At 41.0% G+C, this 20,061-nt stretch overlaps 1 protein-coding gene across 3 annotated transcripts in view; it reads left to right on the top strand.

Moving 5' to 3' along the window:
• LOC124040308 (F-box only protein 11-like) overlaps positions 1-20,061 on the top strand; it is a 39,674-nt gene that overhangs the window by 8,841 nt on the left and 10,772 nt on the right. For 2 of the 3 annotated variants that reach the window (XR_006839700.1, XM_046357371.1), the window contains exons 2-5: positions 14,202-14,332; positions 14,834-14,915; positions 15,594-15,738; positions 18,143-18,272. Coding sequence is in view for 2 of the 3 variants with exons in the window: in XM_046357371.1 (XP_046213327.1) it covers positions 14,202-14,332; positions 14,834-14,915; positions 15,594-15,738; positions 18,143-18,272 (488 nt within the window). In the remaining variant the exon portion in view is untranslated. The remainder of the gene's footprint in view (positions 1-14,201; positions 14,333-14,833; positions 14,916-15,593; positions 15,739-18,142; positions 18,273-20,061) is intronic. The other variant, XM_046357372.1, reaches the window with a different exon arrangement.

Genomic DNA, 20,061 nt, shown 5'->3' with positions numbered 1-20,061 from the left:
AAAAATGGTTACGCCAATGAATAAAATTGAGCCCGGCCAATTGTCAAGGAGAAGGAAAAAAATTATATTGTGAAATAAGGCTTTTTAGACTATTAATTGATGGAAATACATGCTTATTGGTTAACTTAGTGGAATTAAATTGGCACGTGCGTACATAATTAAAATATTGTATCTTATCACACCCGTACAGCATACAGATAGATACAGCGCAGAGAATCTGTCACAGTGCGAGAGCTGCTACTGCAGCATCTCAAACGGCAACAGAAGGCAGGCTTCATCAGCATGTCACACACCACTTTGCAATGAGCTGGAGGCAGTAGGTTATGCATTTTGAAAACATTCTTCATCGTTTGAAACCTGAACGTTTTAATACATACAGTTTAAGTCGGAAGTTTACATACACCTTAGCCAAATGCATTTAAACTCAGTTTTTTCCCAATTCCTGACATTTAATCCTAGTAAAAATTCCCTGTCTTAGGTCAGTTAGGATCACCACTTTATTTTAAGAATATAAAATGTCAGAATAATACTAGAGAATGATTTATGTCCGGTTGTATTTCTTTGTGATGGTCACTCCAATACCTTGACTTCATTGTCCTTTTTTTGTCCCATTTTGCCACAACTTTGAAGTATGCTTGGGGTCATTGTCCATTTGGAAGACCCATTTGCATCCAAGCTTTAACTTCCTGACTGTCTTGAGATGTTACTTCAATATATCCACATAATCTTCCTACCTCATGATTCCATCTATTTTATGAAGTGCACCAGTCCCTCTTGCAGCAAAGCACCCCCACAACATGATGCTGCCACCCCTGTGCTTCACAGTTGGGATGGTAATCTTCGGTTTGCAAGCCCCCCCTTCTTCCTCCAAACATAACGATGGTAATTATGGCCAAACAGTTCTATTTTTGTTTCATCAGACCAGAGGACATTTCTCCAAAAAGTACGATCTTTGTCCCCATGTGCAATTGCAAACCGTAGTCTGGCTTTTTTATGGCGGTTTTGGAGCAGTGGCTTCTTCCTTGCTGAGCGGCCTTTCAGGTTATGTCGATATAGGACTCGTTTTTACTGTGGATATAGATACTTTTGTACCTGTTTCCTCCAGCATCTTCACAAGGTCCTTTGCTGTTCTGGGATTGATTTGCACTTTTCACACCAAATTATGTTCATCTCTAGGAGACGGAACGAGTTTCCTTCCTGAGCGGTATGACGGCTGCGTGTTCCCATGGTGTTTATACTTGCGTACTATTGCTTGTACAGATGAACTTGGTACCTTCAGGCGTTTGGAAATTGCTCCCAAGGATGAACCAGACTTGTAGAGGTGTACAATTCTTCTCCTGAGGTATTGGCTGTTTTCTTGTGATTTTCCCATGATATCAAGCAAAGAGGCACCGAGTTTGACAGTAGACCTTGAAATACATCCACAGGTACACCTCCAATTGACTCCAATGATGTCAATTAGCCTATCAGAAGCTTCTAAAGCCATGACATCATTTTCTGAAATTTAAAGGCACAGTCAATTTAGTGTATGTAAACTTCTGATCCACTGGAATTGTGACACAGTGAAATAATCTGTCTAAACAATTGTTGGAAAAATTACTTATCATGGACAAAGTAGATGTCCTAACTGACTTGCCAAAAATACATTTGTGGAGTGGTTGAAAAATGAGTTTTAATGACTCCCACCTAAGTGTATGTAAACTTCCGACTTCAACTGTATGAGGCATGTCTTACCTTGCTTCAAAGTAGCCTATTAGATCTCCTCTTTTTCTCCATTTTCTAATGGATATTTTCATCACTGTCACATGAAACTGCGGCGCCCTTTTGACAACAGTGTTTCCCAGCTAATTGCATTATGGAATGAACATACCCACGTATCCTACTGCCTTGTGCGCTTATAATATGAAGAAATAGTAGTTTATCAACATTAAGCCAAACATTCTGATATGTTGCATCAGACTCATTGCTTTTTAACTGGGTTTTTTAATGTAGCCTAGGCCTTGTTGTTGTATGCATTTGGGGCTCTGTCTTCCCACAACTGTCCTAGAGTTATAATCTAAATGTGATTTCTGTCATTCTGAGCACCGTGGGTGGACACCCTAATCAGGTTATGCACCCAGTGTATGTGCGTCCTACAGATTTCTCAAATGTCCGGTAAATTAAAATGTTGCCGGTGAAATGTCCAGCGCCACATTCCTAACTAGTTTATGAATTTGTTAGTGCACTGCATTGTAATATTTATCTTATGTCATGTTGTCAAGGAACCTGAGACAGAGATTGAATAACACAGTGGGAAAGTTTGTGGGAAATGACTACAGCTAAAAGGAAAGGATAGCCAATGCTATAACAAAAGTCAAATAGATTAGAGAGGAGACTGAGAATTGGTGAGTGGGCTTGGTCCCTTCTGGTAATTCTATGATCTGTGATCAGCATACACCACCATCCATGTGTCACTGCGTCACTAGTAGTGATGTACCAATATGCCATTTTTGGCCAATACTGATATCTGATAACCTATATTTTAGCAGCCTTTTAAGCATTCTAGTACAGTTAAATAGTTAAAACACACACATGGACTCGAGGTCTAAGGCACTGCATCCCAGTGCAAGAGGCATCACTGCAGTCCCTGGTTCGAATCCAGGCTGTATCACATCTGGCCGTGATTGGGAGTCCTATAGGCTGCTCACAATTGACCCAGCGTTGCCCAGCCATCGTTGTAAATAAGAATTTGTTCTTAACTGACTTGCCTACTAAATAAAGGTTACACACACACACACACACACACACACCACACTGACCAAAAAGTTATTTTGTTGGCATTTGTGTGTGTCCCCATTACCAGTAAAACATAATCAAAACCTATTTATTTTACTTACGGTTTCGTTGAGTCGTTTTATTCTCAACCAGGATTTCTATGGAACGGCGTTTGGGTCTTTGCGTGTCAAAAAAGATATACGCCGAATAGCACTATTTGACAAATAAGCTTGTTGACCCATCAGGACCTGAATATGACTGCACATCACATAATAATTTAACGCCTCCATAAACTTTTTACCAAGTTATTACACGTTATTACACGTTGATTACACTATCACTCGAATATTATATATCCCAACGATTCATCGATACATATGCTATGATGCTGGTAAAGTTGTCTCGCGCACCTACAGTGCTGGTCATAAAAAAAGCTAGCTAGCTCCTGGATGCAAACAATGTTCTTCCCCAAAAACATAGCAAAATGACATCTGTTTCAGTAGCTATATAGTTAACTAGCTAATTATATAGCCAGGTGTCATCTAAATAACCCTAATTTACAAGACTGTTCTTATTTGATTAATGGTGGTCGGACCCATCTATGTGAAGCTAGCCACAATAGTGGACGTTGCGGTTAGCCTTCAAAATAAAAGTAAGTAATTGACATTGATGCAAATGAATACAAATAGTGGAATTATGCCATAATTGAATGGATCATGCTAAACGAGGTTGCAATGTTACTGTATAAAATCAACCACCACATCAAGACAATAATTTGACAGTCCTTTGAAATCACACTGGATGTATTATACTTTAGAATTGCATTGGGGGCATACTTAATTCATTGTACAGCCTTACCCCATGTCATTGATCCACAATCCATAGGTATCAGTCTACTCAGTGACACCCAGAGAACATTAGCGTCATAGCTCTTATTGCGGGACTCTCAAACAACTGTGAATTGAGACACATTTGTCAACCTATGTGTATTGAACACCTGAGGAAAAACAATACTGCGTGAATGTTTTGGAGGAATATCTTGGGTATTGAGTAGACTGATACCCAATTTCATTGATCCCCAATCCTTAGGTAAAGCTGTACAGTGCAAAATGAATGTCAATACACACAATAAGCTGACTGGGGAGGTGATTTCACACAGTCACAGTCCCGCAATAAGAGCTACAACGCTAATATGTGCTTAAATTCTTCAGTTGTGTTCTGTAGGTGTCACTGAGTAGGCTGATACCCCATTTCATTGCTTCACATTCCAAGCTTGTTTAACTTCTTATGGCTGAGATCCCGTTACCGGGAGCGATATAACAACAACCAGTGATGGTACAGGGTGCCATATTCAAAAGAACAGAAATCTCATAATTCAAATTCCTCAAACATACATGTATCTTATATCGTTTTCAAGGTAGTCTTGTTGTTAATCCCACCACAGTGTCTGATTTCAAATAGGATTTACGGGGAAAGCACCACAAACGATTATGTTAGGTCACCAACAACTCACTAAAATACACAGCCAATTTTACCAGCCAAAGAGAGAGAGAGAAAAGGCACATATAGAGATAAAATGAATCACTAACCTTTGATAATCTTCATCAGATGACACTCCTAGGACTTCATGTTACACAGTACATGCATGTATTGTTTGATAAAGTTCATATTTATATCAGAAAATCTGAGTTTACATTGTGTTCTGTAGGTGTCACTGAGTAGGCTGATTAGATTCACTAGTTCCAAAAACATCCAGTGATTTTGCATAGCCACATCATTCAACAGAAATACTCATCATAAATGTAGATGATAATACAAGTTATACACATGGAATTATAGATATACAGTGGGGCAAAAAGTATTTAGTCAGCCACCAATTGTGCAAGTTCTCCCACTTAAAAATATGAGAGGCCTGTAATTTTCATCATAGGTACACTTCAACTATGACAGACAAAATGAGGGGAAAAAATCCAGAAAATCACATTGTAGGATTTTTTATGAATTTTGTTAGAGCCGATTTGGACATATTTGTATAAAAGACCGAACATATGGAGCTCCATGTATATTTGTGTAAATATATTGAATGTAAATGATGAAATATTAGGTACGTACCTTTTATGATTTATATTTACCTGATTGAGATATATTCATTTGTTGTTAGTGTAACTTAGTTTTTGGCCCCCCCTCTTGCCTATTCATTGTATTGTGGTAAGTGTGTTAGGATAAAGGCAGGAAGTTGGGCCTTCGGGAGAGGGAGAGTCCTTGCTAGACGCGGGAGCGGTATAGTTTTTTGACCATACAGACATACAGACAGGTCATAATATGCATTTTCCATATAAAGTATTCTATGCTTTAAGTTGATTGAAGAATCATTTATTTGTTAGATATAAGAAGAATAAACATTTTTGTTGCACCACATCCCTGGATGTCATTGAATGTTTGGCCGTTTGAAAACCTTGAGTGTGGACTGTATGCGTACCAAACAACCCCGCTTCAGGCTTGGGCAGTGGCTATGGTAAAGACGAAAGGAAGCCACTACAATCAAATTTGCAAATTATGTTGGAAAATATTTGGTCAATAACAAAAGTTTATCTCAATACTTGTTATATACCCTTTGTTGGCAATGAGAGGTCAAACGTTTTCTGTAAGTCTTCACAAGGTTTCACACACTGTTGCTGGTATTTTGGCCCATTCCTCCATGCAGATCTCCTATAGAGCAGTGATGTTTTGGGGCTGTTGCCAGGCAACGCGGACTTTCAACTCCCTCCAAAGATTTTCTATGGGGTTGAGATCTGGAGACTGGCTAGGCCACTCCAGGACCTTGAAATGCTTCTTACGAAGCCACTCATTCGTTGCCCAGGCGGTGTGTTTGGGATCATTGTCATGCTGAAAGACCCAGCCACGTTTCATCTTCAATGCCCTTGCTGATTGAAGGAGGTTTTCACTCAAAATCTCACGATACATGGCCCCATTAATTCTTTCATTTAATTGTTTTCAGGCTGGTTGTATTGGTGATAGCTTGGTACCAAGCTTAAGCTAGCTAGCTACTTGCGGTTGGACAAATAATGCTTTATTACCAATGCGATATTGTAAACACATCTTTCGTGGCCGTTGTCTGCAGACTTTTTTTGTACAGCTTTGACAGTGCTACTGATAGTAGTGGTGGCGCTTGCACTTGCAAATTCAGAACACACAACTTTCTATAATAGAACTGTGTTATTTAACACATCAAATATTGTTATTTGACGTGTATTTTTTTACATGCAAAAGACCCAAACTGCGTTCTACAGTATGTCGTGAAGCTAATAGCAGTGACGCTATTACAGTGTAAGTCCGGTAGGGCAACATGAAAAATAGCTCACTTGGTAACCTTAGTGTGTACCGGTGCTCGACCAGTCACGAAAGCCAACATCACCCACGACAGAACGGTTGATTGTCAAGGGAAATGAATTTGTTGTCTTGCCGTTTAATGGATTTAGCCTTTTTAGTTGTCTTACTGAAATGTTCATAATCTTTCAAATGACTGCTTGACTTGTTGACTGCTCGCTCCACACAGCAGACATTGTGGGCTAGGTTAGGAATGCTGTGTTTTACGTGGCGTCATTACATCATGTACCTACCTACGTTATATAGGTATACACGTCAGCTTTGACATCGGTTTTGCACATCGACTTTAAACTAGACATTGTGCCGATACCGACGTTGGCATTTTTAGCTAATATCAGCCAATTCCGATATGTTCACCGATTATTGTGCATCACTAGTCATGCTAGCCGGTTTCTCTTGGTTCTGTAACCTGCTCCGATCAGCACAGCTGTTGATATTAGGTGCTTTCCATGACAAGGGGGGTTTTGTAAACTGCTGCTTCTAATTTCTGCGCGGCATCACACATTCTGTGCTTCAGTTGCACTTCTCCGCTTGGATGAGAATTCACCAACGGGCATTCTATCAGCAGACATCTCTCTGACTGATGTGTAGCTACTTTTCTCGGCTTAGCCAGCCTACTTTTCTCTGGTAAAATACCAGATTAACTGTAGACAAAACATTAGGGAACATAGCTGGCTACATTCGTTCTATGGTAAACATTAGACATAGGATGGCCATGTGTCGTTTTTGCGGGAAAAAAACACCTTTTTCATTGTAAGCTCATTTACTTGTGTTGCTGCTAGCCAAATAGCCTTGCACTTCTTTGTCTTCTGATGAATATGTTACGCTCATTTATTTTCTGTGAAGGAAAACTATAGTTGCATGTCCCTAATCACAGCTGACTTTCAATATAAAACGCAGCCCTGTCAATACACAGCTGGATTCACCTGCTCCCGCTTTCTCCTATTGTGCTATTTACAAACACATGACGTGCTCAACCGTTCTGGTGAACTCTACGGTAAGCTTCATAATGTGACTGGTGAAATTAAGAACATGTATGCTTTATCTCCTAACGTATTGCACAAGTTAACTGCAGGTATTCACTTAAGCAGCTTCAAATATGAACATTTATTGAAAAACTTCTAAGAAATCATTTCAACAGTATAGAAAAACCATTGCGTGGTGGAAAAAAGTACTCAATTCTCATACTTAAGTAAAAGTAAAGATGCCTTAATAGAAAATGACAAGTAAAAGTGAGTCACCCAGTAAAATAGTACTTCAGTAAAAGTCTAAAAGTATTTGGTTTTAAATATACTTAAGTATCAAAAATAAATGTACTAATAATTTAAAATGCCTTATATTAAGCAAACCAGGCAGCACAATGTTCTTGTTTTTATTTATTTACAGATAGCCAGGGTCACACTCCAACACTCAGACATAATTTAAAAACAAAGCATTTGTGTTTAGTCAGTCCACCAGATAAGAGGCAGTAGGGATGACCAGGGATGGGGAGGGCAGGTAGCTTAGTGGTTAGAGCATTGGGCCAGTAGCCGATCGAATCTGCGAGCTGACAAGGTAAAAATCTGTCGTTCTGCCCCTGAGCAAGGCAGTTAACCCACTGTTCCCCGGGCGCCGACGACGTGGATGTCGATTATGGCAGTCCCCTGCACCTCTCTGATTCAGAGGGGTTGGGTTAAATGCAGAATACACATTTCAGTTGAAGGCTTTCAGTTGTACAACTGACTAGGTCTCCCCCTTTTTCTTCATAAGTGTAACAAGTACTTTTGGGTGTAGGGAAAATGTATGGAGTAAAAAGTACATAATTTTCTTTAGGTGTGTTCCATGACAGGAATGTAGTGAAGTAAAAGTAAAGTACAGATACCCCAAAAAATGACTTCAGTAGTACTTTAAAGTACATTTACTTAAGAACTTTACACCACTGTATATGGTGTGTATATACTAGGGCCGGGCAATATGACCAAAATATCCTATTTTTAAATTGACGTTATTTTATGTTTTTGAATAATTAAAGTTCTAAATTTGCTTTGAATAGTGTGTGGCCCTAGGGTAGCAACCATTAGGGCTGTCCCGACTAAAAAAATAAAATAAAATCTTAGTTGACCGAGAGCGGTCCTGTTCTTTTGACCAATCAATAGGTTGAAATATTTAAACACATTTTTTCATATAGATATACAGCCTATGTGTTTGAATAAAATCAACTACATATGCACTTTTATTTATTTAACCTTTATTTAACTAAGCAAGTCAATTAAGAACAAATTCTTATTTTCAATGACAGCCTAGGAACAGTGGGTTATCTGCCTTGTCAGCTCGGGGATTTGATCTAGCACCTTTTCAGTTACTGGCCCAACGCTCTAACCACTAGGCTACCTGCCGCCCCACTGACCTTGTCTAATGCTTTAAGCACACTGTTTGATTAGATAATAAAGATGCACAAATTACTCAAAGAGCCTGATGGTCACACTGTTTAAAGAACAAATGACAGCGTGTGACTGGTGCACGTTGTCTCTATCTCCTCCCTACTGCAGTGAAAAGGCACCACAGCAAGTGTTTATTGTGCTGTCCGTGCTGAAGCCTCTACATCATTTCAGCCATTTGGTTACTTACTTGTTTGACTGAAAAGTTCTGTTACTGAAATCCCTCATTTGTTTAGGAAAAACATTCCCCATTCGCTCAACCCCAGCTCTCTTTACGTGAAACATGTAAGCATCGCATGCATGTGAACAATATGGCCTGAGCTATAGCCTATCATAATCACCTCAATAAATTGGTTATAACAAACTCCGAAAACAGTCACACGTGACAGCAAAATGGATGTGGCGCATGTGAAAAAGAAACTCAAAACGGGTGAATATTTACTGGTTGCCCAGGAGGGAAAAAGGAAGTCAGATCTGTGGAAGACATTTGACTTAGTTGTGGAAACTACTGGAAATCCAGATAAATGAGAGTATAGGATCACGCATCCTGAGAGTATTGTGCCCGAACAGTTGCTTTTAGATTAATCTATTTTTATTTAAACAGTGTAAACAACACTAAATAAGTGTATCAGACAGTCTGTTTTAACATATTTTATTTATTTTTAATATTATTTTATATATATCAACCTTTTATTACAGCGGTATAACATCGGTTGCACATATTCGTGAATTGCGGTTGATTTATTGTTTAGGCTAATTATTCAAAGCTCCATTTTTGTTTAATTTTTAAACTACAATCATGGATTGCATTTCAAAACATGAACGTCTCGTATGCTGTGTGATGGAATGAATGATTGATTGATATTGTAGCCTATATATTGAAATATAGGCCCAATAAGTTACGGAATTAAGACTAAACAGGACGCGCTCTTAGGCCGACAGCTCGATGGTGGTTATACAAGGATACTATACTAATCCTACTGATAACAACATTACATTATTATAATGATGATTGTAATAATAACAATAAGAAGAGGGTATAGGAGCGAGAGCTGCGTGCAGATGTTAGATTAGTTATTTTTCTGCCCGTTTGGAACAGTGTAAACAACACTGAATAAATGTTAAGTAATACCAGTCTGTTCTAATGTAAAAAAAAAATGTGTCAAGCCTTTATTACAGCCTAGCAAAGATTAGAAACAGCTCAATCTGTGAAATTGCTTTGTCTGACATTTGCTGCTGCATGAGGCTTGGTGCTCATGGAATCAGTAGGCTATTAAACAAACACTCAAACAGGCAACAGAAGCAGGATCTGTCTTATTTATGTAGATATACAGTGGGGCAAAAAAGTATTTAGTCAGCCACCAATTGCAAGTTCTCCCACTTTAAAAGATGAGAGAGGCCTGTAATTTTCATCATAGGTACACTTCAACTATGACAGACAAAATGAGAGAAAAAAATCCAGAAAAATCACATTGTAGGATTTTTTAATGAATTTATTTGCAAATTATGGTGGAAAATAAGTATTTGGTCAATAAACTTGTGTTATCTCAATACTTTGATATATTTGACATTTGATTTGTGATATACTCTTTGTTGGCAATGACAGAGGTCAAATGTTTTCTGTAAGTCTTCACAAGGTTTTCACACACTCTTGCTGGTATTTTGGCCCATTCCTCCATGCAGATCTCCCCTAGAGCAGTGATGTTTTGGGGCTGTTGCTAGGCAACGGACTTTCAACTCGCTCCAAATATTTTCTATGGGGTTGAGATCTGGAGACTGGCTAGGCCACTCCAGGACCTTGAAATGCTTCTTACGAAGCCAGTCCTTCGTTGCCCGGGCGGTGTGTTTGGGATCATTGTCATGCTGAAAGAACCAGCCACGTTTCATCTTCAATGCCCTTGCTGATGAAAGGAGGTTTTCATTCAATCTCACGATACATGTCCCCATTCATTCTTTCCTTTACACGGATCAGTCGTCCTGGTCCCCTTTCAGAAAAACAGCCCCAAAGCATGATGTTTCCACCCCCATGCTTCACAGTAGGTATGGTGTTCTTTGGATGCAACTCAGCATTCTTTGTCCTCCAAACACGACGAGTTGAGTTTTTAACAAAAAGTTATATTTTGGTTTCATCTGACCATATGACATTCTCCCAATCTTCTTCTGGATCATCCAAATGCTCTTTGGCAAACTTCAGACGGGCCTGGACATGTACTGGCTTAACTTGTTCACGCTACCACGTTCCCCAAGGGCACCGCACGCTCAACTCAAAAGATGGCGCAAAGAATGCAAAAATATTCTTAGAAGTATTTAACCTCCACACATTAACAAGTCCAATAGCTCGAATGAAAGATAAACACCTTGTTCATCTACCCAGCAAGTCAGATTTCTAAAATGTTTTACGGCGAAAACATAGCACATATTTATGTCAAACCACCACCAAAGACACAGCCGATATACAGCCATTTTGTCGAACAAAAGATGCAATCACACGCAGGATTAAAAGAGAAATAATTCACTAACCTTTTGAAAATCTTCATCAGATGACAGTAATAGGACATGTTACACAGTACATTTGTTTTTTTTCAATAATATGCTATTTATATCCATAAATCACCGTTTACATTGACGCCATGTTCAGAAAATGCTAAAAAAATGTCCGGAGAAAACTCCGCCAGATAACGCCAGATAACAGCAATACACATCATAAACTTTGACTAAATATACATGTTCTACATATAGATACACTGCTTCTTAATGCAATCGCTTTGTCACATTTCTTTTTAACGTTACAGAAATCGTTCATTTTTCAATAATCTGAGACGACGCTCAGACATAAGCAATATTTCTCCGCTATGTTGGAGTCAACAGAAACACAAAATTACAACATAAATATTCCCTTACCTTTGATGGTCTTCGATCAGAATGTAGTGGAAGAAGTCATACTTACCCAAAACATTGTTTGGTTTCAATTCGTGTGTCTTTGTATTAGCATATGCTGCAAGTTCCAGCTGAAATACTGCCAAAAATGACTTCTGGTCACGAACAGTTGCGCATCAAAACTTCAAAATTATATATTATATGTCGACTAAACTGGTCAAACTAAGTGCAGAATCAAGCTTTAGGATGTTCTAAAAGTCAAAACAATTATCTAATCTATCGGACATTCTTGCTTGCTCTCAGGCATTCTGGAACAAAAAATAGTTTGGGAGATTGCCTGCCCTGTGAGTTCTGCTATACTTACAGACATAATTCAAACGGTTTTAGAAGCTTTAGAGTGTTTTCTATCCAACAATAATTATTATATGCATATATTAGCAATTTTGGACAGATTTTTTTTCAGTTTACTATGGGCACGCAATTCCTCCAAAGGGGGCAGTATTCTGCCTATCCTTAACTGGTTTTAAGCAGGGAGACATGTCTGGCACTGCAGGATTTGAGTCCCTGGCGGCGTAGTGTGTTACTGATGGTAAGCTTTGTTACTTTGGTCCCAGCTCTCTGCAGGTCATTCACTAGGTCCCCCCGTGTGGTTCTGGGATTTTTGCTCACCATTCTTGTGATCATTTTGACCCCACAGGGTGAGATCTTGCGTGGAGCCCCAGATCGAGGGAGATTATCAGTGGTCTTGTATGTCTTCCATTTCCTAATAATTGCTCCCACAGTTTATTTCCTCAAACCAAGCTGCTTACCTATTGCAGATTCAGTCTTCCCTGCCTGGTGCAGGTCTACAATTTTGTTTCTGGTGTCCTTTGACAGCTCTTTGGTCTTGGCCATAGTGGAGTTTGGAGTGTGACTGTTTGAGGTTGTGGACAGGTGTCTTTTATACTGATAACAAGTTCAAACAGGTGCCATTAATACAGGTAACGAGTGGAGGACAGAGGAGCCTCTTAAATCAAATCAAATCAAATGTATTTGTATAGCCCTTCGTACATCAGCTGATATCTCAAAGTGCTGTACAGAAACCCAGCCTAAAACCCCAAACAGCAAACAATGCAGGTGTAAAAGCACCTTCTTAAAGAAGAAGTTACAGGTCTGTGAGAGCCAGAAATCTTGCTTGTTTGTTGGTGACCAAATATTTTCCAACATAATTTGCAAATAAATTAATAAAAAATCCTACAATGTGATTTTCTGGATTTTTTTTGTCTCATTTTGTCTGTCATAGTTGAAGTGTACCTATGATGAAAATGACAGGCCTCTCTCATATTTTTAAGTGGGAGAACTTGCACAATTGGTGGCTGACTAAATACTTTTTTGCCCCACTGTATAGGGATGATTTATAAAGCCAGGCACATTTTAAGTTGGGTTATTGATTATAGACCTAATTAAGTAGATTTTTTTTTTCTCTCCTCACTTTTCTTAGACAATTAGGCTAATGCAAGGGCTGTTTAATCATCTCTGCTGCTGCTGCCTCACATTGTTCTCAATCTCAATATGCTGGTCAACTTTGCTATTATGCACATAGCAACATAGGGAAAGGTGCAAATTCTACGGTGCTCTGAAGATTGTTTCAGAACCGCGGACAGCGACTTTATCCAATGTGGGAGAGTGCATTTGTTATAAAATAATATTAGATTTATTAGTGATGCACCATCATTTTTTAAAATATAATATAACCATATACAATTTCAGCATCACGTCTTAGTGGTGGACTGTGCCATCCACATGGCCTCTGCAATGGAGTAGTCCACTCAGTCAGGCGCTAATCAGATAGGTGTCTTGTGCACCATTATAAAAACCCTACATCACACATATTCTAAGTGATTTCAATGGATCTTTCTCCATTCTGATAGTTTTTGGTTGAATTGAATAGTATAAAATCATTTTCATTTGAGGTCATTTCCACTGCCACATAGGGCTACACGATATGGGCAAACAGTCTAGGCATTATTTTTCTACCAAAATGTTGCAATTGCGATTGACTTGTGATTTTGAGCAAAACACTTTGGTGAACTGTTGGAATCATGGAAATAGAATGATTATTCTACATCTATAGTTCTTTGAATACAGTGTTTGACATGGCAACAAATTAAAATGCCAGGGATCAGTTATTGTGACAGGGTAGGAAGCAGTGTTTCCTATGAGACCTTGGACTACATGAAATGTTTTCTCTTAGCTACTTCATGTAGCTAAGGTTCATTCTAACGTTCATTCTTCACGTATTCCTCTTTTATTTAGAAGATACTGACCGGAATGAAGGCGAATACTCTGCTGTCAGTCAGCGATCTGAGAGGCATGCCGACTTCTAAAACTGTACTCTGGGAAGGATTTTAGCGCTGTGCAGGAAATGTAGCTCACTACGGTGCAGCCGTAACATTTCTACTTGTCGTAGCTTAAGCTAAGAGGGTTTTGACTGTCTTCCTCTCCAGATGAGGACGTCCCTGCAGATATGGTTGTTTTGACTGTGTCCTCTCTTCCTCTCCAGATGAGGACGTCCCTGCAGATAGGGTTGTTTTGACTGTGTCCTCTCTTCCTCTCCAGATGAGGACGTCCCTGCAGATATGGTTGTTTTGACTGTGTCCTCTCTTCCTCTCCAGATGAGGACGTCCCTGCAGATATGGTTGTTTTGACTGTGTCCTCTCTTCCTCTCCAGATGAGGACGTCCCTGCAGATATGGTTGTTTTGACTGTGTCCTGTCTTCCTCTCCAGATGAGGACGTCCCTGCAGATATGGTTGCAGAAGAATCCGGTCCAGGAGCTCAGAATAGTCCGTACCAACTTCGAAGAAAGTCTCTATTACCCAAGAGAACAGCAACGTGTCCAGCAAAGACTAACATGGAGGTGAGTCATTAGAATGGAATGTGTCCCAAATGTCTGCCTATATAGTGCACTATATAGATAGACATATGTTATGTAAAACAAACATGATGCCTCTGACATGTAGAATAATGACTAATTTTAGCTCTACTCATGACATTTCTATCTGTTTGCCTGCTGAACATGGATCTGCCATAATGAATCAGCTCACTTAACTCGGGCTGTTGAGTGCCACTGGTTATGAAGACATATTGCAGACATTATAACCTAGACTGTTGAGCAATATCAGTGGGTAATGCATGTCATCCTTTCACCCACGGGCTGAATTTGATAATTCATCTTTTGTCTTTGCATAATTGATTAGTATTTCACTAGCGGTATCGATTAATTGAAGAATTTGATTTATTAAAAACAATGCTGAAATATTTATACGATCGTTTTAAGCAGATGACCACTGTTTGTTCTATCAAAACGTGTCAAAGCTATCAATGCTTATAACCATATATACATTTTTTTTATGCGCAGGGTGCTTCCACTTCAGCCACAGAAGACTTTGGCCATCGGGCAAAACGTGCCAGAGTGTCAGGAAAGTCTCAAGATTTACCAGGTAAAATAATACTTTTATCTTTAACTTTTTGTTGAATTTTGATTTATTAGAATCATTGTCCTGTCACTTCTCACCTCTGGTTAATCTTACAAACATCTTTAAAAGACAAAAATGACTTACACAATAGAGTGAAACCAAAGACAAAGGTTTTGGAGGTGTTGGTTAACGTGTTATGAGAATTGGAGGTTAAAAAAGACCCTGCTCTGTGTTGGACATTCTTTCTGTCCCGCTCCTGTTATTACTTTGGACATGTGAAAACCTCCATTAATAAAGTGTCCATCTCATTGTCCCGCTCCTGTTATTACTTTGGACATGTGAAAACCTCCATTAATAAAGTGTCCATCTCATTGTCCCGCTCCTGTTATTACTTTGGACATGTGAAAACCTCCATTAATAAAGTGTCCATCTCATTGTCCCGCTCCTGTTATTACTTTGGACATGTGAAAACCTCCATTAATAAAGTGTCCATCTCATTGTCCCGCTCCTGTTATTACTTTGGACATGTGAAAACCTCCATTAATAAAGTGTCCATCTCATTGTCCCGCTCCTGTTATTACTTTGGACATGTGAAAACCTCCATTAATAAAGTGTCCATCTCATTGTCCCGCTCCTGTTATTACTTTGGACATGTGAAAACCTCCATTAATAAAGTGTCCATCTCATTGCTTTCACCACTAGCAGCGCCTGCGGAGCACTACCTCGAGGAGAAGCTGCCAGACGAGGTGGTTCTGAAGATCTTCTCCTACCTGCTGGAGCAGGACCTGTGTCGCGCAGCATGTGTCTGCAAACGCTTCAGTGAACTGGCCAATGACCCCATCCTCTGGTGAGTGGCTGGTTCAGTTGTCCCTGTGTCTCTGTCTGGTTGCCTGTCTGCTTCAAATTAAATTGCATTTGTCACATGCACAGAATACAACCGGTGTAGACCTTAGCATGAAATGCTTACTTACAAGCCCTTAACCATCTTTGCAGTTCAAGAAATGGTTAAGACAATATTTACTAAATAAACCAAAACATGTAACACAAAATAACAATGAGTCTATATACAGGGGGTACCGGTACCGAGTCAATGTGTGGGGGTACAGGTTAGTTGAGATAATTTGTACATGTAAGTAGGGAGAAAATGACTATGCATAGATGATAAACAGCGAGTAGCAGCAGTGTAAATACGGGCGGGGGGTGGCATTTGATTAATTGTTCACCAGTCTTATGGCTTGGGGGTAAAAGCTGTTAATGATCCTTTTGGGTTTAGACTTGGCACTCCGGTGCCGCTTGCCGTGCGGAAGCAGAGAGAACAATCTATGACTTGGGTGACTGGAGTCTCTGACTATTTTTTGGGCCTTCCTCTGACACCGCCAAGTATATATTGTTCCTGCATGGCAGAACGCTTGGCCCCAGTGATGTACTGGTCCATACGCACTACCCTCTGTAGAGCCTAATGGTCAGATGCTGAACAGTTGCCATGCCAGGCGGTGATGCAACCATTCAGGAATCTCTCAATGGTGCCTCTGTATAACTTTTTGAGGATCTGGGGACCCATGCCAAATCTCTTCAGTGTCCTTAGGGGAAAAATGTGTTGTCGTGCCCTCTTCACGACTGTCTTGGTGAGTTTGGGCTATGGTAGTTTGGTGGTGATGTGGACACCAAGGAACTTGAAACTCTCAACCCACTTCACTTCAGCCCTGTCATGTTAATGTGGGCCTGTTCGGCCCTCCTTTTCCTGTAGTCCACGATCAGCTCCATTGTCTTGCTCACATTGAGGGAGAGATGGTTGTCCTGGCCTGACCTCCTCCCTATAGGCTGTCTCATTGTTGTCGGTGATCAGGCCTACCACTGTTGTGTCGTCAGCAAACCTAATGATGGTGTTGGAGTCATGCTTGGCCACGCAGTCGTGGGTGAACAGGGAGTAGTTAGTTATGAATATGAGGATTCCACAGATGATCCCTTACTGTCAATGGAAAAGCAAGGGGAGTTTGAAGTCACAACAGAAAGCACACTACATGGAATGAGCAAAGAGGTGAACACTTTTCCTTTGCCACTGTATCTCTAGATATAGAAAAATGATAGTAAAGACAACGGATGGTAAAACATGTCATTTTGACCTTTGAACCAGGAAATGTACATACAGCATTCTATCCAGTAGTGGTCATTACTGATTATACAGTGGGCAGAGGAGTATTTAGTCAGCCACCAATTGTGCGAATTCTCCCACTTGAAAACATGAGAGAGGCCTGTGATTTTCATCATAGGTACACTTCAACTATGACAGACAGGATGAGAAATAAAATCCAGAAAATCATATTGTGGGATTTTTAATGAATTTATTTGCAAATTATGGTGGAAAATAAGTATTTGGTCACCTACAAACAAGCAAGATTTCTGGCTCTCACAGACCTGTAACTTCTTATTTAAGAGGCTCCTCTGTCCTCCACTCGTTACCTGTATTAATGGCACCTGTTTGAACTTGTTATCAGTATAAATATGATTTTCCTTCTACCCCCCCCCTTAAAAGATTTAGATGCACTATTGTAAAGTGGCTGTTCCACTGGATGTCATAAGGTGAATGCACCAATTTGTAAGTCGCTCTGGATAAGAGTGTCTGCTAAATGACTTAAATGTAATGATGTAAATGAGTACAGGAGGGGACTGAGCACGCATCCCTAGGGGCCCCTGTGTTGTGGGTCAGCATGGCAGATGTGTTGTTGCCTACCCTTACCACCTGAGGGCAGCCCGTCAGGAAGTACAGGATCCAGTTGCAGAGGGGGGTGTTTAGTCCCAGGGTCCTTAGCTTAGTGTTAAGCCTTGAGGGCACTATGGTGCTGAATGCTGAGCTGTAGTCAATGAATAGCATTCTCACATAGGTGTTATTTTTGTCCAGATGGGAAAGGGCAGTGTGGATTGAGATTATGCCATATGTGGATCTGGTGGAGCGGTATGCGATTTGTAGTGGATCTAAGGTTTCCGGGATGATGGTGTTGAAGTGAGCCATGACCAGCCTTGTTTGACTGGTTGTGTGTGTCTGGATGGTGAGACACACTGCCATTCGTTCTGACTGACTGGATGGATGGTGAGACCATAGCAATAGAATGGACATCCCCATTCAAGTCGCTCCCGCACCACTCAGTTAATCAGCAGTTTCAGCAAGCCGATGCACAAAATCTAATCTAGGTCACATAGTGAAGTAACCCTGTCTGATGGTGTCTGTCTGTGTGCCTTGCTTTGCTTCACAGGAAGAGGCTGTACATGGATGTGTTTGAGTACACGCGTCCCATGATGCACCCTGAGGCGGGGAAGTTCTTCCAGATTAACCCAGAGGAGTACGAGCAGCCCAACCCATGGAAAGAGAGCTTTCAGCAGCTGGTAGGACTATGACCTCTATACCCCAACTGTCCTAATTGTTACTCACCTCTGTCCTCTATACTCTCACTGTTACCTCTGATCTCAGGACAGTGATTGTTTACAAACAGTTACCTCTGACCTCTACCTTCACTGTTACTCAACCATATACAGTCCATTCGGAAAGTATTCAGACCCCAGGTCTGTAGCCATGAAGTGCTTTGAAAGGCTGGTCATGGCTCACATCAACACCATTATCCCAAAAACTCTAGACCCACTCCAATTTGGATACCACCCCAACAGATGATGCAATTTCTATTGCATTCCACACTGCCTTTCCCCACCTAGACAAAAGGAACATCTACGTGAGAATGCTATTCATTGAATACAGCTCAACATTCAAAACCATAGTGCCCTCAAAGCTCATCACAAAGCTAAGGACCCTGGAACTAACACCTCCCTCTGCAACTGGATCCTGGACTTCCTGACGGGCCGCCCCCAGGTGGTAAGGGTAGGTAACAACACATCTACCACGCTGATTCTCAACACGGGCCCCTCAGGGGTGTGTGCTCAGTCCCCTCCTGTACTATCTGTTCACCCATGACTGCCTGGCCAAACAGGACTCCAACACCATCATTAAGTTTGCCGACGCCAAAACGGTGGTAGGCCTGATCACCGACAACGATGAGACAGCCTATAGGGAGGAGGTCAAAGACCTGGCAGTGTGGTGCCAGGATAACAACTACAGAAAAAGAGGAGCGAGCACGCCCCCATTGTCATCTACGGGGCTGTATAGTGGAGCAGGTTGAGAGCTTCAAGTTCCTTGGTGTCCACATCACCAACATACTGTCATGTTCGAAACACACCAAGACAGTTGTGAAGAGGGCACGACAAAACCTATTCCCCCGCAGGAGAGTGAAAAGATTTGGCATGGGTCCTCAGATCCTCAAAATGTTCTATAGCTGCACCACCAGCATTCTGACTGGTTGCATCACCGCCTGGTATGGCAACTGCTCTGCCTCCGACCGCAAGGCACTACAGAGGGTAGTGTGTACGGCCCAGTACATCACTGGGGCCAAGGTTCCTGCCATCCAGGACCTCTATACCAGGCTGTGTCAGAGGAAGGCCCCAAAAATTGCCAAAGACTCAAGCCACCCTAGTCATAGACTGCTCTCTGCTACTTCAAGGCAAGCAGTACCGGAGCGCCAAGTCTAGGTCCAAAAGTCTTCTTCTACCCCCAAGCCGTAAGACTGCTGAACACTTAATGCATAGTCACTTTACCTCTACCTACATATTACCTGGACTAACCGGTGCCCCCTCCGCACATTGACTCTGTACCGGTATCCCCTGTATATAGCCTCCACATTGACTCTGTACCGGTACCCCCTGTATATAGCCTCCACATTGACTCTGTACCGGTACCCCCTGTATATAGCCTCCACATTGACTCTGTACCGGTACCCCCTGTATATAGCCTCCACATTGACTCTGTACCGGTACCCCCTGTATATAGCCTCCACATTGACTCTGTACCGGTATCCCCTGTATATAATATATAGCCTCCACATTGACTCTGTACCGGTATCCCCTGTATATAGCCTCCACATTGACTCTGTACCGGTACCCCCTGTATATAGCCTCCACATTGACTCTGTACCGGTACCCCCTGTATATAGCCTCCACATTGACTCTGTACCGGTACCCCCTGTATATAGCCTCCACATTGACTCTGTACCGGTATCCCCTGTATATAGCCTCCACATTGACTCTGTACCGGTATCCCCTGTATATAGCCTCCACATTGACTCTGTAC

This window comes from Oncorhynchus gorbuscha, linkage group LG07, assembly GCF_021184085.1.
Source record: "Oncorhynchus gorbuscha isolate QuinsamMale2020 ecotype Even-year linkage group LG07, OgorEven_v1.0, whole genome shotgun sequence".
Taxonomy (NCBI): domain Eukaryota; kingdom Metazoa; phylum Chordata; class Actinopteri; order Salmoniformes; family Salmonidae; genus Oncorhynchus; species Oncorhynchus gorbuscha.
This window is presented reverse-complemented; position numbering and strand designations above follow the sequence as displayed.